The sequence below is a fragment of the Rhipicephalus sanguineus genome, chromosome 7, assembly GCF_013339695.2.
Source record: "Rhipicephalus sanguineus isolate Rsan-2018 chromosome 7, BIME_Rsan_1.4, whole genome shotgun sequence".
NCBI lineage: Eukaryota > Metazoa > Arthropoda > Arachnida > Ixodida > Ixodidae > Rhipicephalus > Rhipicephalus sanguineus.
The window spans coordinates 166,414,460-166,438,311 of record NC_051182.1 but is presented as its reverse complement, the minus strand read 5'-3'; the positions used below and the strand labels follow the sequence as shown (position 1 = coordinate 166,438,311).

General features: G+C 47.6%; 3 protein-coding genes across 3 annotated transcripts in view; 1 reads left to right on the top strand and 2 right to left on the bottom strand.

The window, feature by feature from the left end:
- Positions 1-23,852, top strand: part of LOC119400492 (motile sperm domain-containing protein 2) — a 200,481-nt gene that overhangs the window by 15,488 nt on the left and 161,141 nt on the right. The gene's annotated exons all lie outside the window — the stretch shown is intronic.
- LOC119400495 (myophilin) lies at positions 1,014-9,297 on the bottom strand. Its single transcript, XM_037667555.2, has 4 exons — positions 9,065-9,297; positions 4,704-4,813; positions 2,348-2,568; positions 1,014-1,234 (listed from the first exon to the last, which is right to left on the bottom strand). The coding sequence occupies exons 1-4, from the start codon at positions 9,128-9,130 to the stop codon at positions 1,050-1,052; spliced, it is 582 nt and encodes a 193-aa protein (XP_037523483.1). The 5' UTR covers positions 9,131-9,297; the 3' UTR covers positions 1,014-1,049.
- The window catches only part of LOC119399241 (uncharacterized), an 84,145-nt gene continuing 73,700 nt past the window's right edge, over positions 13,408-23,852 (bottom strand). Inside the window, exons 38-45 of the mRNA XM_037666058.2 lie at positions 21,716-22,062; positions 20,263-20,383; positions 19,254-19,492; positions 18,839-19,010; positions 17,138-17,475; positions 15,275-15,631; positions 14,728-14,919; positions 13,408-14,045 (exon numbers count right to left, since the gene is read on the bottom strand). Of these exons, the coding sequence (XP_037521986.1) occupies positions 13,449-14,045; positions 14,728-14,919; positions 15,275-15,631; positions 17,138-17,475; positions 18,839-19,010; positions 19,254-19,492; positions 20,263-20,383; positions 21,716-22,062 (2,363 nt within the window). The 3' untranslated portion in view covers positions 13,408-13,448. The remainder of the gene's footprint in view (positions 14,046-14,727; positions 14,920-15,274; positions 15,632-17,137; positions 17,476-18,838; positions 19,011-19,253; positions 19,493-20,262; positions 20,384-21,715; positions 22,063-23,852) is intronic.

Sequence of the window (23,852 nt, the reverse complement as noted above, 5' to 3'; positions counted from 1 at the left end):
AATGCGCTATTTATGCACTTAGGAGCAGGGGTCGACGTCTGTAGGAGGGAAGGCGACGAAAAGATGAGAGGTGGAGAAGAGGGAATCGGAGGAGGGGCAACGTCCACACCTCAGGATGGGCAGGGTGACCTCTACAGCCGGGTGCATGGGGGACAACGTCCAAGCTTGAGAAAGGTGGGCCACCCGACACAAATCCATTCTGTTGAATGGATTTGTGTCGGGTGTCAACATTTCCTTTCGCTCAGACTGTCGTGAACGCCGCTACAGGTTCTCTTAACGATGGTGATGACTTGTGGCCATTCCATCCAAGAAGGTGGCAGCGTCCGAGTTTGAAAAAAGCAAAAAAAAAATGTAAGAATAGATGCACGCAGAGAAGAAGACTGCGTTCGCGACGAGGAAGCTCACACTCCTGAGGACAGAAAAGCTCGTACGCACGCACACCATTCAGCCACTGAGCCGTACTACGTTCAGCGGCCCGACTCCAGCATTCCGCTGCAGGAGGGACAGTGAAATTCTCTAACAAATGGCGCGTTTTTTTGTCTTCTTTGGAACCTCCCTCTCTTTCGTTCTGCCGCAGGCTCTTGCCCCGTAGATAAATACAGGTAAGAATTGGCCGTGGTGGCAAGTGGATAAAATACGCATGACGTGCGAATGATCTCGTAAAGACTAAATCGTAAAAATCGTAAGACGGGTATCGTCAGTATCTGTTTCAGACAAAGCTTTATTACCGATATTGTTTACAGCGGGAATGCGTTCGATATCTATATCTACTAACAGCGAAATGCGCGCGAGAAATGACGGGCAATATTCGCCGCATATTGAAATGCGGTGTGTGCATCGAAAGTACCACATGTGAAGACCCGAAACAAGTCGACTGATATTAGCAGACTCGGAGCTCATGACCGTTGAATTTGATGAAGTTATGACAAGCAACTTCCGAAAGGTAACGAAGCGGACATTGAACTCCCATTTGCTTCAATACGGTAGCACAGGTTTTTTGCGCGTGGCACAGGTTTCACTGCGTTGAAGCGTTGTGCTGCATCCGTTCATCACCCGACGGAGATGACGTCTTCCCCTTCGGTGAGTGATGGCAGCCGGCGGATGACGTCACGAACATTGACGTGTGCCACGTAAATGTCGTCGCCGATGGGCATGCCTCCACGGCGCCGGCCGGCCGCCGCGTTCACGGGGTCGTAGGGCTCTTCACCCAGCTTGGGACCCGAGTATCCGGAGTGCCTGGTCCACCTGCATCGCGACTCCTCGTCATGAACGACCACGTCTCTTTAAACATCCGTCGTCGTGCATGGTCGCCACTCGGCCAATTTTCGATCGTAATTCGTGTTATGTGGGTTAATCCTTGTGCGTTCACAAACAAGCTGGCGATATTTTAGCACATTTATTATTTTTATAAAGACGCGAGTGGCACGAGAGTCGGGCAACACTGGCGTATTCGCGAGCCGTGACGTAACAAGCTGCTTGCAGTGCGAGCGTCTGCATTCCGGTGAACAATTTTGTTGCCTAGTCGATCAGCTGCGCGTGCAATCGAGCAATTTCAGCTTTCTTCAGCTTGGCATTGAAACTGAACGATTTGCAGCGGCCGAAACTTTGATGACGGCTCCGCTCCATGTAGCATAAGACGTCACACACGCAATGGCAAAATAGCGGTCGCCGGCGGTGGGCAGGGGTTTACAGCCGGCGACTTCTAAGACCTATTTTGTTCTGAAATATTTTTGTATATACAGTGCACTTTTCCTGTACGTATCCTCCACTTCTATTTTTCGATGATTACGAGGCGCGCCGTAGTGGGGCACTCCGGATTAATTTCGACCACACGGGCTTCTTTAACGCGCCCCTAAATCTGGCAGCACGCGGGTGTTTATGCATTTCGGCTCCATTGAAATATGTCCGCCGTAGCCGGGAGTCAAACTCGCGTCTTCGGGACTAAAAGCGCGACACCTTCGCTAATACGGCGAGTACCACTACCACCTTATTGCTGTAGTGGAATATTCAAATTAACAGTACTCGCAGCTGCGCTTGTCGGTGCATGTTCAGCAGGGGCGTACGTGGCCAAAAGAATTATTTCGGTGTGACGGGGTGGAGAAGTGAAGCAAAAAAGATCACGTGACGTCTACGCGAGCGAAAGCACGGCTGTACATATATATGATGATAATCAAAACAAATTGAGTAGTGAAATGAAATCTAATTAGGGAAGTTAATTATATGACGATAATGAAAAGTAAGCGCGTAGTGAGCTAATTGGTGAAAATAAGTCGGACGTCGAGAGAGATGGCCTAGGCGAATGCGTAGGGGACAGCTTTTGTTATCAAACAGGGACTGCGAATGAAGGCAACGCTCACCAGCTTTCCCAGGGCGTAGATGCACCTCGTGACGCGGGGCAAGTGCCGCAGAAAGAGCAGATCCTCAGGCTGGAAGAGCAGGCGTTCCTCGACTCCGTACGCCTTGGCGGCACGAAGAAAGAGCTCGATGTTTCGCCGCTTCTGGCGGAAGTCGTTGCCGCTGCTCACTTCCTCCATGTTCACCGAGCCCGGCCGCACGTGGTTCATCAGCCTGAAAACAAAGACGGGGCCGAGTATACAAATCTCCTGTGTAAAGAGACGGCTCTGAGCAAGTGCTCAGTAAATGCTGATACGATATTTTACATTGATGTTAAATTTTTGCATGGCACACTCACTGATCTCGAGACTAGCAGGACGTCAAGCTACACTGTCAATTCTGGTGACTTCACGCACCAGTAGGCTAGTTGTGATGACGTCAGGTATACCAGAACATACAAAATGGCCCCTTGTGCGCCACCAACGGAGCCAAGCAACGGAGCGACCGTGGAAACGTCACGATAACTTGCGCGAGCATGTGACGACAAGCTCATACAGTGTCGTGACGTCAGGGTACAGAGGAACCGAAACTACAACTTTTAAGAACATGCTGTAATAATTTTTCAGGGCGGTCACGCTTACCCGTAGATTTTCTAGGCTTCTGAGGACTTCGTCTTTGATGTGACGCAAAGAAAAAACCAAGTGAAAATTTTCGTGCGAGTACCCACCCCTTTAAAGGGACACTAAAGAGAAAACGTTTTTTTCTCGTATTAGCACATTACTATTTCACAATACTACAATCCCCACGGTTGTCGCGAGAAGACAAGCCAGAAAACGCGCAAAAAGAAAGTGCAGGTGGCGACGCCACCTTGAAGTTTCCGCACCAATCGCCGTGAGGTCATATATTTTGGAGGCCTATATTAGGGCCCACTTGCTAGTCGACAAAAAGGAAGTTCATTGTTCTCGAAGGGGGTCGGAATCATAGCATACCAAGTTGCAGGAAATATCTTAGGGCCAATGTCGCCAACATACGAAAAAATACCTTGAAATCCGTGACTTCACGTGGGGAGATTTCGGCGCGAAATTTAAAAATGAAACTTCGTCTTCGCCGACGGTGGTGAAGTTAACGACCGTAGCGTTTTCGAAGTGTATTTGAGCATTCTAAACTGATGTGGTTCACATTAGTGCCGCTTTAAAGGGCAACTCCTGCGATTTCTCGATGTCCACTGATCTCAATAAATTTTCAATATATATATGCTCTCTTTGGTACGCTAACGATGTGTGCAGTACTGTAAGAGTTCAAGTCATTTAGCTTTCCTAGAAATTAAATTTAAAGATTTTTAGTGAGTTATCGTGTCTTTGAATGCGGGCCACCCCGAGGATGCGCCAGAGCCACGTGCATTGTGTCTACGTCACCGCGGGGTAGGGTGTAACGTCATCGCAGGCATTGCACAAACCAGTTAACCGTTTCGGTTTCGACACATCGCTTTTTTTTTTGGTTATCTGAAACTGATGACGAGCTTCTAAAGAAATTGAAGCCCCCCACCCGTTACATGACTGTAAAATTTGAAAACGGCGCGATCCTATAACACGGTTAAAAAGACGCTTAAAGAGACATTCAGGGGAAACAATGAATGAACTTAGACTGATAAATTATTATCTGAAAACTCCATTGTCTTTAATTTCGTCATTGTAGTCCTATTAATAGAGAAAACAAAGGTTAAAATATCGTTTTTAAATTTCGCGCCGAAATCTCTGCACACGCACATCAACGTGACGTCACAGATTTGAAAGCGTTCGTTCATGTTTTTTCCGCTTTTAGCTCCACAACATTTGTTGAATCCTGAAACTTGATAAACTTAATCTATGACATCACAGCGAGTTGGTGCGGGAACTGGCGGCACCACTTGCATTTTCTTTCTGCGCATTTTCGGGCTTACCAAGGATCTTCACGCGGCAAGAGTGGTACTTATGGCACAGTGAACGGATAACTTACCAGCACGAAAAAAAAAAAAACACTTTTCTTTTTAATGTCCCTTTAACAAGCGCAAAAATGGTAACGAATTTTCTGAACACCGTTTTTCGCGATTCAGAAGCAAGCAACAATTTCTGGCGCCTCACATCAAAGGGAATATATGGCTCTGGTTCACTTTGTAAGTGACTTAGAATGACGTTCAGCGTTCTCCATTATAGAGGGGGCCAAGTTTTTTCACAACGTCACAATGTCACAAACGTTCATGCAACGAGTCAGCAGAAAAGGAAGAGGCTGTAGCAGGCATCGCTGAATTAATATGGTTTTAAAACATTAGGCATATCATCCCTCTAAAATACGATCGATATTTGCGTAAGAGTTAAGCCAACGTCACTTACTTGCAGAGAGCCACGCCATCTTTGAGAAACTGGTCGTAGTCGAGGCAGCTGACCATCTCGAGGCAATTCCAGATCCATATCAGAATCTGGCTCTCCTTGGTGTTGTCCCGCTGCGAGATCGTCGTCAGGAGTACTCGTAAGCCGCGGTGACAAAGGAAGTCACGAGCAACACGAGACACACAGAGCTCGTGCTAACAAAAACTCCCTTATGCGTTCGCCTAAGATGACTCGTCTTCTTTTTCTTCGTGTACTGATTCACGTGGTTTTGACTGCCTCCAGCATCAGAGGCATTGGAAGCTGTCTGCACCTCGCCTCGCCTACGTGATCGGCCCACCTTTGACGGTGTCATTGGCACGTTACGTGACCTCATGGTGACGTCACAGATTTTGGCTCTCTGCATGTCATTGTGACGTCATCACGTGATGATTTCTTGCATCACTTATGTTGACGCCGACGTCACGGGACGCCGACGGGCAATTTTCGCGTTTAAAGAGGCATCTGTAAGGCTTTCGCCTCCAAAAACTAATAAGAATAATATCTGGGGTTTAACGTCCCAAAACCACGATGATTATGAGGGACGCCGTAGTGGAGGACTCCGGAAATTTTGACCACCTGGGGTTCTTTAACGTGCACCTAAATCTGAGTACACGGGCCTCAAACATTTTCGCGTCCATCGAAAATGCAGCCGCCGCAGCCGGGATTCGATCCCGCGACCTTCGGGTCAGCAGTCGAGCACCATAACCAGTAGACCACCGTGGCGGGGCGCCTCTAAATACTGAATATGTACTTCGTTAACGTCAGGCGTACACGTAAAAATCTTTCTTAAACCTGGCACAAATTTTAAAACGCCTTTCGCGAAATGCGTACTATAGTTCTACGAGCATTATAATAGCTAATGACATGAAAGCGCACCACGTACCGCTCAAATTTTGTTGTGCACGCCAACATGAGACACACATGCTGCTTGGACCATCACAAAGTGTTTGCAATTTCGGAGGCCACAAAACAACGGAAAGATGCCATACGCGGCAGGTCATTTTTTAAGAAACTGACGAAGTACTAATTTTATGTTTTATAAGCACAGAGAAACCTGCGTGTGGAATTTCGGACGCCATAACACATATCGAAGGCTAACTTTATCTCCTGTCTCGATTTCATTTCAACGCTTTTTCATCGGGTGTTTTTTTAAATTTTACACTATAGAACGCTCTCACAATATCAGACGACGCAAGCAGTAAGGTTGAACGTCGTCGTTCTTTCCAGAAAGACACACCTGTGGTACCGGTGCTTAAACGCATTCATTCATGTTGGTCACGTCTGTTGGAATTTATCCGGATGTGTTCACTGCGAGTTAATCTAGAAATCGCACCCGAAGGTCGCGAGATCGAATAACTGTCGTGGCGGCCGTATTTCGCCTCCGTCGGCCATTGTACTTAGACTTAGGTTCGCCTTAAAGAACCTAAAGAGCCCCAGGTAAGGGGCTCTTTTTTCAGGGGGGGGGGAGGGCACCTCCTGATTTGAAGTGGGGGCCGGGCAGGCAGATGTGGTCAAGTGTCATTTTGGGCTGTGTATGCCATAGCAAAAAAAATTTCGGGCGGGGGGAGGGTCACGGGCTTGGTGCCCCCCCCCCCCCGCCCCCCCCCGCCCTGACTACGCCACTGCCCCAGGTGGTCGAAAATTTCCGCAGCTCTCCGCTATACGGCGTCCCTCGTAATCATATCGTGGTTTTGGCATGTAAAACCCCAAGGATTATTATTATAATCTTAAAATGTGCTTGTGGGCTAGCTGTTTGACGGCACACCGGGTGAGACGACAAACAGGAAAACAAAAGGACAGCCCTTCTGTTTTCCTGTTCGTCGTTTCGCCCGGTGTGCGCTTCCATATGCCGTATTATAATGTTGACATCGAGATTGCGCGTGTGCAGATAACGTTTACATGAACACGACGCGAGCCCGTCGGACACGGCGCGTCCGCTTTTACGTCCATCAACTCGGTAGGACTGAGATCGTAGCGGCGCGTAGTGTCGGATCGAAACATATCTGAGGAGCCGAGCAAAACTTCCGAGCGAATAGTTCTCGCGCTCCGTCAGCTCGACCCGACAGCTTTTGCACGCCGCTTTTCTGGGCCGGGCTGATTCGACCGTATTTCCCAATGGCAGGACCGAGTGAGCTCGCGTGCCATCGGGCTGACTCAAACAGCAGCGACGCTCCCTCGGTCCGAGCACTTACATGAATTCAAGGAATAAATTTCAGCCCGACAAGCTGACAGAGACCGCCGCTATCGGGTTCATGTCGATGCCCCGTGTAAACATGGCCTGTCGCAAGCCTCAGCAGTTAAGCCACTGCAGAAATTGGTCTCAGGCACCACTAACGTAGCGAGAAAGCTCTTTCGGGGGGCGGGGGGGGGGGGGGGTTCAAGCATACTTTATGTTCGTGCGCGCGTTTGTATTTGTGCGTTTATATACACACGCACAACATCTAAATATTTCGGAGGGGTGTTGAACCTCCCAACCCCTCCCCCACCCTGGCTACGCCAGTGTCAGGCACCACCCGAACTCGGCGATCATGGTTGAGCACGTATCTTATCGCATTCGCGGAGTTGTACTTTCTTAGCTTAGAAGACAAAAGTTCGCTCAGTAAATTGTTTGCAGTTTATTCCTCTACAGTACGCGTTTAGCCTTGCCTCTGCGTGCGTAACACCCACACTCGTATATCAACTATCAACGCCATTATATACATTGGCGCCCGTCTTTGTTGCTTAATTGAGTGACAGTCGGCGCGTCATTCACCCTTATTTAGAGTACCACGCGCTGCTGACGCTTCTTGCACTCCTCATGTGCTGTATTGTCGAACCGATGCACTGAGGGAGATCTGTGGGCAAAAATGGCTGAGGCATATAGGCAATTCCTAGAAATTAAAGCGTGAGCAGCTCCCTCTGCCAAAGCTAGCTTCAACGAAAAATATACATAACACCGATTCAGGGACGCAAAGCGTAATACGGATTAGTACAAATGGAGTAATAATTGAAATGTTGATCATCCCCATTCAGGGTGAAGGGACGTCGAAGTATACATGGAACACTCAGGATTACGCTCAGTTGCTTGGTACACTAAATTGCTTCTAAATAGAAGCACACTTGGGTTCATTCTCTATCGGTGGGCGCAAAATAGAACACAATGTGTAAAATTTGCTAGCGGGGCGCTTAAAGTAATAAATTGAATTGAAAGGGAAGAAACTTAGATATATAACTACTGGGCTACCACGGCGTTTTAGACAATGACAGTGCACCGGTAATAACGGGAAAATTGGATGAGCCAGGCGCTGGATAACCAGTGCCTTGTTTCTTTCTTTGTACACATTTAGCGTTTTCGATAATAAACATCGGGTGGAATTCAGCGCATGTCCGTGTCTTTCTTTGTTCCTGTGCCTTACTGCTTGTTCGATTATGGGATTCAACGCCTCAAAGCAGCTCAGGCTATAAAAGACGCCGTAATGGAGGGCTCCGGCTAATTTCTACCACCTGGGGTTCTCTCACGTGCATGCACTGACATCGCACAGTACACGATCGAGTCTCAAGCATTTCGCCTCCATAGAAATGGGACCGCCGCGGCCGGGATAGAAACGCGTCTTTCGGCTAAGCCGTGACCACTGGGCCACTGAGGCGGCCTGCGCATTACCGTTACGTTGAAGATGCCTCGCCAACTAGCCCAAACAAATAGAATGGAAAGTTGGGTTAGATGGAATCTGCAAGTGCACGTTGCCGGGCTAGTTGGTTGGGATTCGTTACACGGAGCAGCGCAACACGACAGGGAACTAGAGAGAAGAGACACACACAGCTGGAATATTTGCGTGATTGATGCAGCTCTGAAAGATGAAAGACGTCATTTTCTCACTTTTGCGCATGTCTGTTGTACTCGGTTTTGTTGCGCAGTGTGCTTTTTCGGAATAAATGTTTCAATTGAGAGACAGCGCTCGTCCTGTGCTTTCTGGTTCTACCGAGGTCAATACGCTTGTCTACAACGCTGGAACGGCACGCTTCGGCACGTTACAGCACGCTGTAGTTTGGGAAAGCCCACACTTGAGCTTCATCCTAAGCGGCCATGCATGCCATAATTTGTGCTCTTTCAAACCAGGTGTAATCGGCAAACTTCGTCAGTGCAGTCTGGAGCGCACCGTTCCAGTGTTCTAGACAAGTGTGTTGACCTCTGGAAGTCTTTGTCTTTCAGCGCTGCATCAACCACGCCACTAGCCCAAGCAACCACTTCGTTCAGTTATACGGGTCGACCGAACGACACGGTGAAAGGCGTGTCTCGAACGCGGCGCACAAAACACCGTCGCGTCGATTCAGCATAACGTGCTCACCTGGTGCGGCTGCAGGTCATCTTCCCACTCCTTCTGCTTCACGTCGGCCTTATTGAGTTGTCGCATGACTGTCCCGATGTTATAGGCCTAACCTGATCCGCAGCAGCAAGCCGCGCTTTTGCTCCTGCGACGTTGCCTCGTGAGCACTTCCCGCGGAGGCGCTGGACGATTTGGCCCGGCCAGAAATAGAGCTTAGCGCGCGCCCCCGAGTGAGGAACAAACAAAAACGATAAAGGTTGCAGGCAGAAGAAGAAAAGGGTGCTGGGCTCAGTTTAAAAGTAAAGCGACAACTGGCGGGAAATCTTGCGGGGCGAACCACGCAAATAGCGCATCATCCGTGCGCACGGATGAGCGTCGTGTTGTTTTGTGTGGCATTCGATGCATTCTTTTCCCATGCAGGTTTCTTTCTTCTGTGAAACGCGTACATTGCAACTGTTTGTTTTTCCCATTTGACAACTGCTTATGTAAATGCTTTGTCCACTCAATCTCGAGTAATGGAACATTGAACCTGCTCTGTTCTGATTGGCTTGCTGAGGCTTACACCTCACCTCGGCGACTCCACTTCTATAAGTTGAACCTTTCATCTTTATTTCATGTTCAGATACTGTTCGTTGAGATAAAGACAGTTTTTAAGTGTAACGCGCTGAAGTAATATTAATATTTGGGGTTTTACGTCCCAAAACCACGATATGATTACGAGGGACGCCGTAGTGAAGTGCTCCGGAAATTTCGACCACCTGGAATTTTTTAACGGGCACCTAAATCTAAGTACACACGCGCCTCAAACACTTCCGCCTCCATCGAAAATGCAGCCGCCGCGGCCGGGATTCGATCCCGCGACTTTCCGGTCTGCAATCGAGCGCCATAACCAATAGACCACCGCAGTGGTCTAGTGGTTATGGCGCTAGACCACTGAACAAACAAACAACAACAAACGCTAGAACAACAAACAAACATTTGATGCGCTTTCTAAGTATCCGTACTAAAAGAACTGATAGTTTATCGAAGATACGAAGTGGCTCGAATATATTAAAATTATCAGAGCGCTGCCTATGGGTGCATCTTAATCTCGCTAAAATATTTGTGACACTTGTTCTAAGTGATTTCTTTATAGTTGCTATTTTCTTTCTACCACGCCGTTATTTTTACACGAGCCTTTGAATTTTCGGTTGTTATGTCTACTTGCGATATCCCATCTTCTTTATGCCGATATTTTTTTTTCTCTCTCATTTGTCGTATGCTGTTCTTTTTTCGTACATATTTTTGTATTAATGATATGTTCGCTCCTGTCTAGAGACTGAATATTAGACTTGTAGCACGAAATTAATAAAACAATGTCTCGGAACCACACAATTATGAGAGGAGCTGTTGTGAGGAGCTTCGAGTGATTTAGCAAAACGCTTCTTTGGGCTAGTTCCTTTGCTATTCTATTCGCTTGGATTGCAATCTGTTGTACATGCGCGCAGCCATCAAGTATGTGGCGTGGTTGTGATGTGGCTGTTTCTAGGGATGATATCCTGCTGTCTCCATGCTTTCAGTCCGATGACGGCGAAGGTCTTTGCTGCTTTTGTGCTGTGTATATACTTCCGTATCTTTCTTCAATAAACAACAGTTGGAAGTTAGCGCAAGTCTCGCGTACCTGTCTGTCCCTGTGTCGTGTTGCGCTGTGATTTTTGCTTGGAATGATTTTGGGCAACTGGAGTTTTATTACATTGCACTTGAGCCCAGGTGTAGGGTCTTCGCAATTTCCCAATGTGGAAACGAAGTCGCCACGAAAGAACACTTATGAAAAAAGAAAAAAAAAAAACAGTGACAACGACATCACTCGAGCAGAGCGTACTTGCACGCACAATAAGCCACGCATTTGTGAACGATACTTTTATTTTATCGACGGTATGTACAGCTGCGTGCAAAAAATAAGAATGTGCATTCCGGCGGCTTATTTTGAGCGCGGAAGTTTCTAGCAAGTCGCGTAGGCAAGGTCTGGACACCAAGCAAAATAAGTCATTTAACTCATTTTTGCTATATATGTGACTTTCACATGTATAACTCTCTTTAAATAGACACGTTGACTCTCTTTTGGAGAGTCGTGCGTCCCACGATTCGGAGTCAACGTGTCTCTCTAAAGAGAGTTGTGCACGTGAAAGTCGCATATATAGCAAAAATGAGTTAAAGGACTGTTATTTTTTTAAAGTGGAAGATGCTCGAAACATAGAGTGACGGCACAACAAAAATCAGTTTCTTGTGCGCTTATCCTCTAACAGAGTGCATTCTGGTCGTTTCATATAATATGACATAAACTGTTGGAAACGACTGAAGTGACAAATGCCGGCCTTTATCGAACGTCGGCTCAAGTGAAAATTGACAAGGAGGGAGGAGATGCAGTGCTCTCGACACAACTTGGAGCGTTTTTTTCGTACATTGTTCACGCAAGCAAATATCATCCTTTACTGAGCAAAAACACCGGAATCTATAGTGTTACAGGCGCGGCCTACAGCCCAACAAGAAGTTATCAAGTTGCTTTCTTAAAGCTGCATAGGCAGAACTAATATCCTCGACTGGTCGAATTGCGGCCCATATACGCATTCATTATCGTGATAAGTTTTTTATGTTACGCAGTAGCCTTGCTTCTATCTTCGCGCGTGTGAAACCATTGATGATCTTTCAACGATCTGAATAATTTTGCGACTGTTAATGCTTTTTGCGTACTGGTAAAAAAAAAGAACAAACCGTATAGCAGGCTTTCTTTATCGTCGATAACGTCTGGCTTAATATGCTAAGCCCGCAGAAAATTTCCCGTCCGGAGTAAAATCAAACAGCTAAAGACCGTTCCTACGCCTTTCGTTTTGAGAGGTGCCGATGACGAAAACGAGCATACCGCATTCTTCACCGCATACCGCATAAGTCTGGAGTAGCAGGGCTTTCGCTAAGGATGTCTGTCTGGTCATGCGGGCCCAATACTGACATGATCTCAACTATGCTTATTATATATCACAAGATGTTAAGCATACCGATCATTCGACGTTGATCACAGCCTTTATTAAAGTTGCAGAGGCAATATCGAACCAGCGCCCCGGGGCATGTGATCAAATTTGGGTAAGTGTTAAAGTTTGTGGGCGGCAAAAATCATTGAGCCATGGAAGAATGAAACCTGCTGTGTTTTGCTCGTTATCCGGACACGATTCGATACCCTGCATTTAACTATCTTTAGTACAGAAGAGGATCTAAATTTCGAATATATATTGCTGTTAGAAAATTTACGAAAAAAAAAAACAATATCAGTGATGCCTTTAGAAACCACGACGCAAGACTCTTTTTACCGAGAATATGCGAATAAATGCCCTTTCAATACTGCTAATATATTATGCAAATAACTTAATCCTGCCGTTTGATTATACAGACAGAACCGAAGCGATTATGGAACTTAATAAAAGAAACTGTACGAAAGACGACTGGCTCAGGCAAACATTTAGCATTTGTGACTAGAAGGACATAGAACAACTACTTTCGTGAAGTCTCTGCTGCATTTACACGCGGAGGAGGGGTGCCTTTGTGGCAGGAGCCAACCCATTTTTGCGTGTAATGCGTAAAACTTGGAACGAGGAGAGCACACCCGGAAATCTGTCGTGCATCGTCAATTTGTCTCACACGCTCATTCGACTACCCCCTGACTGCAGTCAGTGCGGAGCAATCAACATTCGTAACAGCACACAGAGGCATCCTTCATTTCAGCTTGCATCAGTTCCGATTGCTACAAGCTGAAATCACCCGTACATCTAAAACAGTGCCCATGCCTAATCAGAGTTTGGAACACAAACTGCTAATGCTTGAACAGTCTAGTGTAGTGCCTGACACGTTGTGTTAACGGTTAGCGGATCGCGCATTGTTTGCAACTGTTTGAATTGAGATTTTTTATGGGAGGTGGATTCTGTGAAATCGTTGAATTCCTGAGCAGTTTTGCGACCGTAACCAATAGGAGTGCACAGCACTATATGTTGTTAACGTGTACTACCACAAACCCGAAAGGGGAGTACCAGGTTATCCCTCAACGAAAAAATATATATTGGCGGAAAAATATATATTGAAATTCGTGACGGCACGCTGACATTGATGTATAGAGATCTTGGCGTGAAATAAAAAAAAAAAATGAAAATGTGACCATCACTTCCTCCTTTAATAATGTCAACCGAACGACAACTATGGTCTCAAAGAATAATTTAACAGTCTAAGCTGATTCATTGCTTCGTTTTGGTATCCTTTTAAACAAACCTGACATATTTCTATAGCCTACGAACATACAGCATTTCGGGCCAAAACCATGCGACATAGAGACAGATTGGAGAAGACTCCAGGTTTCCGAGTGCGGTCAAGACTGGTCAAAGCCTTAGAAGCGCTTCTTCTTCCTCCGTCGCGGAGCGCTCTGCGACTCCTCGAGTGGTTCGTCAGACACTTCCATCCAGTCGAGCATCGGCCCTTGCAAGGGCGCCTGCTGCGCCTGCGTCGGTTCCGGTGCCTTGTACAGGGCTCGCAGAGCCCGCTTGCCCGTCAGATCAAGCCGGCCGTCGAAGTACATGTCGTTGATGTAGAACAGGAGTCGGTCTACTTTCTCCGGGAAGGTGCTGATCTGCGACTCCAGGGTGGGCGGCTTGGACGTCTCGGGTTCGAGGTCGGCCGAGGCCAGACCCAGAAATCCCTTGAACTTCTTGCCCACGTAGCTGACCATCTCGAAGTCGTTGCACTGCTTCTCGACGTCTTCTTTGACGGACTGGAAGGAACTGATGATGAGCGTCACGAATATGTTGAGCAGGATGACGGAGGTGACCAGCGCGAAGACGAAGAAGACGAACGGTCCCACGACCGGAGAGGCCATGGCGATGTCGTCGAACTTGAACTGACCTCGCGCCATGTCGAAGGCCGTTTCGGCGGCCGTGACAAAGGTGGAGAACTCCGCCATCTTGGTTCCCAACAGGATGTAGAATACCTGAAACGGCAGATGCACAAGAGGCTATTTAATGTTTATCTCCGCGACGCGAAACGTGGGCATGGCACTGATACAGAAGGCCAAAATAAATACCGATATGGAAATAACTTCGCCCATGAAAACACCTGAAAATAACTTCGCCCGTGGCTGCTGGCTAAAACACAGTTTATTTGTCATCGTCATCTTCTACTGGTCCTGCTGACCCAGGTAAGTGCCCTGCGTAGGTCATAAAACCAGAGTCCCTTGATACTTTAATCATGCTAAGGGGTGTGCCAGCTACCACGTCACTGCTTCGTCATTACGAAGATAGATCAATACCACTTTGCAAAACTTTATGTAAAATAAAAGGTATAACTAAAAGTAATAAGTGGAGGACACTGACATGTCGGAACAAGAGGTAGAGAGGAACAGGGCCTCAAAGCATCCGACAAAGGCTGATGCGGCAGAAACTACCACAATGTGACTGTCAACATTAATGCCATTAGCACAGAATCAATGCATCGAAGTACCGTGTTACAACCCAGGTATGTTTACCAAAGTAATGTTAATCGCATGACAAGACTGCTAAGTATGTTCTACCTCGCCTATATGAAGACAACTTTCCTTGTGCTACAGCCCGAGTCTCTTGGTATACTAAATGCAGCGATAGCACACACCGGGCCCTTGTGAAAAGAAAACCAACCTGCACGAATGCGAAGAAGATGACCCAGAAAACGACGAAGAAGGAGCTGAGGTCCCTGGAGCATTGGGCTAGAGTGCTGTAGAGGATGCCGATGCGCTTGTTGAAGCGCAGCAGCTTGGTGAACTTGAGAATACAGATGAATATCAGGAAGGACATCAGGTAGCCGAACAGCTCGTCGATGGCCGCCACCACCTGCGGAAACATTCGCATAGCTGTTACAACGGATGTCCTTGGAAACTGTGGACGGGAAGCGCCGCAGGGCTTGTTCCGAGGGCATGGCGTATGTTTAGCGCATCAGCACGAATGCAAGAGCCATTTGCCATAAACATTCGAGTTAGTCGAAGCTCATTCGTGTTAATCGAAAGTAATTGAGAAACTAATGAGTATTTTTCTTAAAATTATATACTCTCTTGAAGCAGTTCATTACGTTACTAACTTACCAGCACACAAAAGTAAATCATTACATACTACTCATTACAGCAATGAGTAATCCAATTACTGTATTTTCATTACTGCCAAATTTAGAATAAATGAATTATCACGATACCTGTAGCTTGACGTAGCCGTTCCCGTGACTGCGCTCGAAGGTCTTGAGTATCTTATTGGTAACGACCATGCGCGATATGTAGAAGAACATGGCCGAGTAGGAGAGCCCGAGCGCCACCAGTTCGGCGATGTTCCAGTAGCTGCGGAAGTAGTCGATCCTAAGGTTGAGGAAGGTGCGGAACTCGTGCACCGTGAAGTAGATGACGAAGCCGACGAACACCAGCTCACACAGCAGCACGAACAAGCCGAAGCCTTGGTGGTAACGCATCAGCCGGATGGCGTCGATGCGAACGTTGGGGATCAGGCCGCCTCCGGGATGGAACTCGGCCACGATCGTCACCACGCCGAACAAGTTCACCTGCGCACAAATGAAAGTAATTAATTGCGCTATAGGTTATGCACCGGAAACGTTATTGGCTAAAAATAGTTACAGCACAGGTAAGAAATCACAGTTTCGCTTAAGGGCGAAGCAATGAATGCGATAGCAGCAAATGGTATTGTTAAACGAAGTAAGGCTAGCAGCTAACTCCTTTCGGATCCCACCTTGTGTAACTCAACAAAACACTGGTTTAAGGGAATATGGCCGCCCCGGGGGCCGAAGCGGCTTTCCTGCCGTCATTTCTCTAACCGCGAATAGTTGAGAGCACAGCAAGCTTACGAGCCGTCTCCTGATGCCTGTCGAGATAAAGCGCGCTCCAGCGACCCGCCCTTCGAGCGACGCCCCCCCCCCCCCCCTCTCTGGCATCCCTTCATGCTCTTTACGAAAAGCGGGTGGAGTGTTCCTCTCGGCTTGAGAAGCAAGCGACGGCAGGCTTCGCATGCGGTGTGATGTTATCGCCTTCCGTGCGACGGAGACGACCGGCTCGTTTCATCTCCGCTTCAGCTCCGTTTCATCTCCGTTCGTCGTCAGCGCTCGCGAGCTTTTACTCGCAGGTAGAACATACGATGTGCGGGGCGATATTATCAATTTGGAATTTATACGGAAAATGACGGCGACGGCAAAAAACCATCGAAAGTGTTCATAAAATTGCTAGCGCAATTAAACGCAGACAGAAGAGAGTGCTTGCTAAGAAGAGAGGGCACTACAGACGAAGCGCTTCGTCTGTCGTATGTTCTCTTCTGTCCGCGTTTTTTTCTGCGCTGTAACTATTTTCGACATGAACGACCAACCAGCCCAAGGAATCGCACCATTAAGTTACATTATTGGTTATATACGGTATGTCATCGTTGCATCCACAGTGCCTTAAAATAATATTACAGTGACAATTTTGCGGTAATTTTGAAATAAAATGCTGGTTGGTTGGTTGGTTTGGTGTGGTTTAACGACCCAAAGTGACACAGGCCTAGTGTCACCTAAGTTCTGCAGTCAACAGGTGGCACCTTCATAATGTAGAAGACGGCCAACAGTACCGCTGGCTTCAAGAAAAGCTTTAATGCTTTTAAAGCGCGCTCCTAGAAGCTTCTTGGGACTCATCGTGCTAAAACGTTAAAACTATACATTGCGTTAAAATTATACATCTTATAGCTAGTGAGTAGATGGATGGGTATGCTTGAGTACTATTTCCACGAGCGGTCCTGCCGCTTTTGATAGTTTGCGGCCGGGCTGATCAATTTATCTTTGCGCCTGTGCTCCAGTAACTCCTTCTAGAGTACAAAAAGGCCGGCTTACGTGTAATAAAGCTTATTTGAGGTCTGGCGTTGCGCCTCTCTTTCTGCGCAGTGTTCCCCATTAGGGAGGGCAAAGCTTCGTCGTGCACGCCTACGTCTGTCCGTGTCTTTGTTCGCCAATGCAGCGTTTTGCAGTATTCACCAGAACCATCAGCCCAGCCGTTAACGTTTAGCTATACGTTAAAACTGATCTCACCTGGGCATTGTAGGCACTGAACTCGACGAATACTGCCCTGGTGCCACCGTCGATCCAATCGGACTTCTCCAAATAGTCGAGCTTCTCCTTGATCTTGTCGTTGGGGCCTCGCAGGGGCACCAGGTAGCCACCTCCCCCGTACACGTCAAGTTTTCCCCAGAAGGGCAGCCCGTTCAGCTCCTTGGCTCGACGGTGGTGCCACTCGTCCACGGGGCTGTCGGGGTCGGCCCGTTCTTTCCAGCCCGGCTTGTAGCTACGCTTGTCCTCGTTCAGCAGGTTCGACTGGCCGCGACACTCGTCCACGAGGTTGCGCATCAGCTTCTCCACTCGGCACGAGTCTGTGCAAGACACGGAACAGTTGCTTAAACTGCGCGGTGCACGTGCACTCTCTTTTGAAGAGTCACGCCTCCCACGACTCTTTGAAGAGAGTATAATCACTGGCGTAAATCATGTGGGGGTCAGGGGGGTCCTGTGTTCAGGCCGAGGGGGACACCCCTTGCAAGTGCACCCCCCTCGAGATTTATTTTTCAAACATCATATTTTCAATTGTATGACAATTATACCGGTATCACACAGAAACTTTTGATCGCGACCAAGGAAAATCAGGATTAGGCTCGATCTGGATCAGGTCCTGCTACTGTCACCTTTAATCGCTATCAAGCCCAATCGGGATCAAGACGATCCCGATCTGCGCATCGCGATCTGGCTGCCATGGAGATCGCGATTTGACTGACGTATGCGAACTCGATTCAAATTAGTTTGGGCCGGGTAGCAGCGACCACTGTTGACAACCATCAAGAAATCCGATCCGGATTTGCTGTGATCGTGATCAAAAATGCCCCGAACGGATAAACCAGTCAAGAAGACGACGCACAGGGGAGATCCACCTGTTGTGTATGTCACTTCCACTCCCTTGTCCGTCGCCTTGTGGACTGGTTTATTCGTTCAGCGTTATATATCAAATGACCTACACTTCAACCTTACTGCAAGAATGCCCGTGTAACACCTGCATTAAGTATAGCGTTTTCAACTTTCACAGCAGAGCTGTTATGGTCGAGATTTGCCGTGTGTCGTAGATAGAAAATTATCATCATCATGAACCGGCACACGCTCAATGACCGCCCAAACATTCCGTACAGATGATTAACAAGAAAAGCTGAAACGTGCCCACAGCCTTGCGCGACTTAGTGCTAGCAGCGCTAATTTTGTTTTAATGCCCATTCATTTTATAGTACGTGTGCATCTGTGTTCAATACCCCTCAGCTGTGTAAAGCTGCATTGGAATTCGAACTGCCGTTCGATCAATGCAATTACGTGAGGTGTGCACTCTTGCTCGTTTTTTAAACTTTATTTCAAAGCATGATTTTAATTTTTATATATTTAGAAATGCAACCCATATTTATAAAAATAAAATGGCCGCCATGGCAGGATGTGCGTCCCCCCTTGTGATTTTTGGCATTTATGCCACTGATATAATGATCTCCAAAAAAGAGTCGACATGTATCCTCAAATGTGGTTATGTATGCGGCAAGTCACGACTCGCCAAAAAACAGTAACAGGTAGTCTTTTTTTTTCTTAGAGCGAAAGTGTCATCCTTTGGCGTCAAGACTAAGCGGCATAAGAGAACACGAAACCAGTACAACAATCTTACAGAGAGGACCATGGTGTATGTAATGTGGCAAGCTCGGAGTGCATACTCACGGGGCCGAGCGCGTATCTGCCTAAGCGATGCGAAACCCATGATGCGGTTCACCCGGTCACCGAGGAATCCGCGCAGCCCGAAGGGTTGGGCACCGTTGTACCAAGGGCCGGCCTTCAGGTTTGGTACCAGCACGTCCCGGGACCACTTCCAGAATTGTTGGGCGCTGCTGATCTGCGTTTGTTTTTGAATTAGGATTAGTTGAGCAGCCGTCACGACTAGAATTCGCCAGCGCCGCTGCGGGATGAAATATCTGCGGAATGGCGCGGGGCGTCGTGTTAATGACGTAGCCGCTGCACGCGTGAGCATTTGTTTCTTATCCTGCCGTGTTCTATGTTCATTTTGCTGGGTGCAATATATACCTAATAATGCCCTATGAGTGCAATTCGGCTTACAGTGTCTGCTCCTGTGCCTTACCTCCATGAACTTTCCGTTGTCGATGAACTCGTGCCTGAGGCTCTGCTGGAGGAAGTAGGCGCTGGGGTCCCTGTTGCCGTACGAGAGCACGGTGAGGATCCACAGGAAGAAGAGGTAGCTGCCAATCTCTCGCAGGATGGCCGCCATCTTGAGCTCCCGGAGGCGTTCTTCGCGGACGCGGTCCAGTTCCCAGCTGTTCTGCGGCTTGTACAGCCGTCGCCGCCGGTGGTTCGGTGCATCTGCGCGTACATCACGGTCTCGCTTCATACCGAGGAATCAGGCGACAAGCCTCATTTAGCGCTTGTAGAAGTCGTTTACGTATATATGTTAACAAGAACAACCACTACTACTACTACTACGACTAATAATAATAATAATAATAATAATAATAATAATAATAATAATAATAATAATAATAATAATAATAATAATAATAATAATAATAAACAGCCTGATTATACCCACTGCAGGGCAAAGGCCTCTCGCACCTTTCTCCAATTAACCCGGTCCTCCGCTTGCTACGGCCATGTTATCCCCGCAAACTTTCTAATCTCATCTGCCCACCTAACTTTCTGCCTCCCACTACCGCGCTTGCCTTCTACTGGAATGTAGTCTGTAACTCTTAATGAGCAATGCCCTGCCCATGCACGTTTCTTCCTGTAGCCTGTAGGGACCGAGAAATTTGATCCCTATCAGGCTCAATCGCGATCGAAAGTCTACAATAAGAAAAAGGTAAGATTACCTGTTACTATTGTTTGGTGAATCTCGAGATGCCACACACATAACTCTCTTTTGGAGGTTTGCCCCTCTCGCGACTCTCAAAGGAGAGTATAATGACCCCGGAAAGAGAGTCAACGTGCATCTTTAAAGAGTTATGTATGTGGCAACTCGGGACTCACCGAAAAGAGCAACAGGTAATCTCACCTTTTTCTTAGAGTGTACCATGTGACACTCATATAAGTCGGTCGCTCCTTGCACTTCGCCTGAAGATCCCTGCCGTGCCACTCACCGCTGTGCAGCCACTCCTCGTGCTCGAGGAGCTCTGGATCTTCTTCGTCTTCTTCCGCTTCGTCGTCATCCTTGTCCGGAGACTTGAACAGGCTCGAGAAGATGATGGCGAGCATGAACACCTGGCAAAACAACAGGGTGTGAATTGAACGAACTGCCGTTGTTCCGCATCGCCTTCCTTCGCATGTCGAGTAACCTCAGCCACAACCGCTTTCCGATTATTAAGAAAAAAAAAACAAGAAGAAGAAGAAGAAGAAAGACAGCTGTGCACGTACACAAGACGAACACCTCGCTGCCTGTTCATAACAACTTAAAGATAGAGATGTTAGGTATATTTGCGCCTGTGTAATACTGGGAGTGCTGGCGTCACTGGTAGCTATGGCGGAGAATGTGGAACACTTTTCTTTTTGCCAGCTGGCGTTACGCAGCACATCACCTTTTTACGAGCTGGCAGCTGACCAATAAGCCCTCTCATGCTACCTAACATCTTAAGTCTGCCGGGACGAGACCCTCGCTATGAAAGAACGAAATAAGGAGAATGGATCAAGGGCTATAGAAGAACTCTTTCCTGGGCTAGTTGGTGTCTATGCTTGCCAAACATGTTATCCCTGGTGCAATGCTTGAAACATCTTCCGGCGCATTTTAAATCACGCTTATGTGTGCCGCGTTTCGCGCAAGTTAAGATTGTTGGAAAAAGCAGATACCACAAGTCGAGAGAATTAGTAAAAGCGCTTCATGTTAGAAGGAAATGGTCCGCCTGTGTTAGTAACACATCAATCGCGCTATATTGATCTGAATTGTGCTTTTTAACGAAATCTGTGATTTGTCTGTGATTTGTCTTGCCTTTCTTCGTGTCCCGTCCTTTGCGCAGTTTGACCAGAATGAACTCGTACCAACTAGCCCAACTCTCCACGCTGCTTACTCAAATCTGTGATGTCACGCTTACAAGCCACTGCGCAGGCTCGGAAGCTTACTTCGTTTTCCACGTTTGACCTTCACATTGGCGCTCCTCTGTATCTTCTCTAGTGGTTATGGTGCTTGATTACTGACCCGCAGGTAACCGGATGGAATCCCGGCCGCTGCTGCCGCATTTTAGCTGGAGGCGAAAGTGCTAGAGGCCCGTGTACTTAGATTTAGGTGCACGTTAAAGAACCCTGGGTGGTCGAAATTTCCGGAGGCTTCCACTATGACGTTCCTCATAATCATATGGTTGTTTTGGGGCGTTAAACCCCAACAATTATGATTAATATTATTGTATCTTATCTGTCCTTTCTTCATGTTTCAAGCATTGCGCCAGGAATAACATGTTTAGAAAGATTAAGGGCTCATATATGTATAATAGCACAAACGTAGCAAGACACAAAAAAGGCATAGGAAAGACACAAGTGTTAGTGAAGATCAAGGGCTCATTACTTGGGATGCTTACAAGGAGCGGACCGTCGTCGTCGCCTCACCTTGATGGGCTGTGTGATGAGGACGGACATGAAGAAGGAGACGAGCAGCGAGGTGATCCACTTGCGGGTCTTCTCGTCGCCAAACTGGACCCCGTAGGCCCAGATGAAGAAGACCGAGACGAAGATGGAGGCCAGGCAAAGGAACCAGGCCACGTAGCGGCACCACCAGGGGAACATGAACTTGCCCTTGCGCTTGCGCCGGCCCTGCTGCAGGCGACGTCTCTGGGGGCGCTCCTCGAACACGTCGTTCAGCTCCGTCTCTGTCAGCTGCATCGTCGACTCGGACTTGCCGGCACGGCCCAATGGCTTGGCGGCCGCCGACGACGCACGGCTCACCACCAGAGAGTCTGTGAGGTACAAGACAGTATGAAGATAGCAGGATGCGCAGATATCTGTTCAAGATAGAGTCGTATTACTTATGAATCAACGCGGGCAATGACGGAAGACACACAGATAGAAAAATCATTCGACACACTGATCAAGCTTATTCAATTTTTTGCACTATAGAATTAATTGACAATTCTTGAGCATGGAAAGCACAATTCACGAGACCATGCCAAGGAGAGATTGACCATTCGGACTGTCCTCTCGTAGAAGTGGGTTATTCCACGCCAAACGTCCCAGCCATTATGGCGACTATCCCAAATGTATTCCAAAAACGTGCTGATTTATTGCATTGAAAACGGTGCATTGCTAGAATATTTCGCAGAGGAAAAATTTTTTGGTCGCGTGGGAGCATCTCGAATTTCGCAGAATGTCGTCCGAGTGATGTTTATCAGAAAATTTATTCGGAGAGTACCGTTTCTTGTTTCAATACAAATTTGGTTTACGTATTAAACAAAGGCGTACGGGCAAGGTGTTCGATGGATGCATGATGGATGAATATACTTTATTTTCGGCCCCTCGGAACGTGCCCTAGCAGGTTGCGGGCCGCTCCCACGTCGGAACAGAAAGACCAAGTCTCTCTGCTGCGTCGCGGGCCCGTTGGACTGCCCATAGTTGTGCTTCGAGTCCGGAGCTGGTAATAACATCTGTTCAATAATATTACTGCAATTATTACGCCATGCTTAGTTTCTACAGCGCGACTGGACGCGGACGGAGAAGGAACACGCAAACACACACACAGCGCTGACTTTCAACGGGAATGTTTATTTTTCATATGCACGTGACGCTTATATAGACACACGCGAGCAGGTGCACACAAAAAAAGAAACAAAAGCAGGACCCAAACGCGCATGTTCTGCCGCAATCACAACCAGTTGCCACCAACCTAGAGTGACGCATCCAGATATCTCTTTTCCTTATCTGTTAGAGACAAGGATGGCATGCTGACACATGTATCATTCATTTTATCAATTTCATACGCTTCAATAATTTCTCTAGTCAATCGATCTCTTGCCCTGTTGAGAATACTAGTTTTATCAAAAATTGGAAAACAGCCACATCTTTGGCAGTGAATGGCAAGGTGTCCGGAAATAACTTTCGTGACATTGTACTTATGTTCGCGCAACCTTTGATTCACACACCGGCCGGTCTGGCCAATGTACACACGGGAACATGACAGCGGGACGGAATAAATAACGTCTTTAGCGCAGGCAACATACTTCTCGCTATGTTTAGTGGAACACGAAGCATTTTCTTTTTCCCTTTCGGCGTTCACTCGCCTGCAAAGTCCCTGCAGTCGCACGGGCGCGGACAAAACAACGTCCACACCGGACCTTCTCGCAATCCTTTTCAGGTTGTGAGATACGGTGTGGATGTAGGGCACTACTGCAAGCTTTTTCCCTCGAGTGTCACTCTGATGCTCACTCGGATTAGACCTGTACTTTTTGTTCAGGCGCTCCGCCACCGCTGACAACAGTCTCATGGGGTAACCGGAGTCGTACAGATGCTTGGCCTGGCCCCACAAACTTTCCTCAATCTTATGCTCACAAGACTTGGACAAAGAATTGTGGAAACACGACTGAATCACGGCACGTTTGACTAACTTGGAGTGCGCCGATGCAAATGGCAACACCGGCTTGTTACCTCTAGGCTCGTAGCTCCAGCAAACACCTCTTGGATGGCAATACAACCCTATGTCCAAAAATCTTATGAAATTGTCCTTTGGGACTTCATGCGTCAGTAAAAGAGGGGA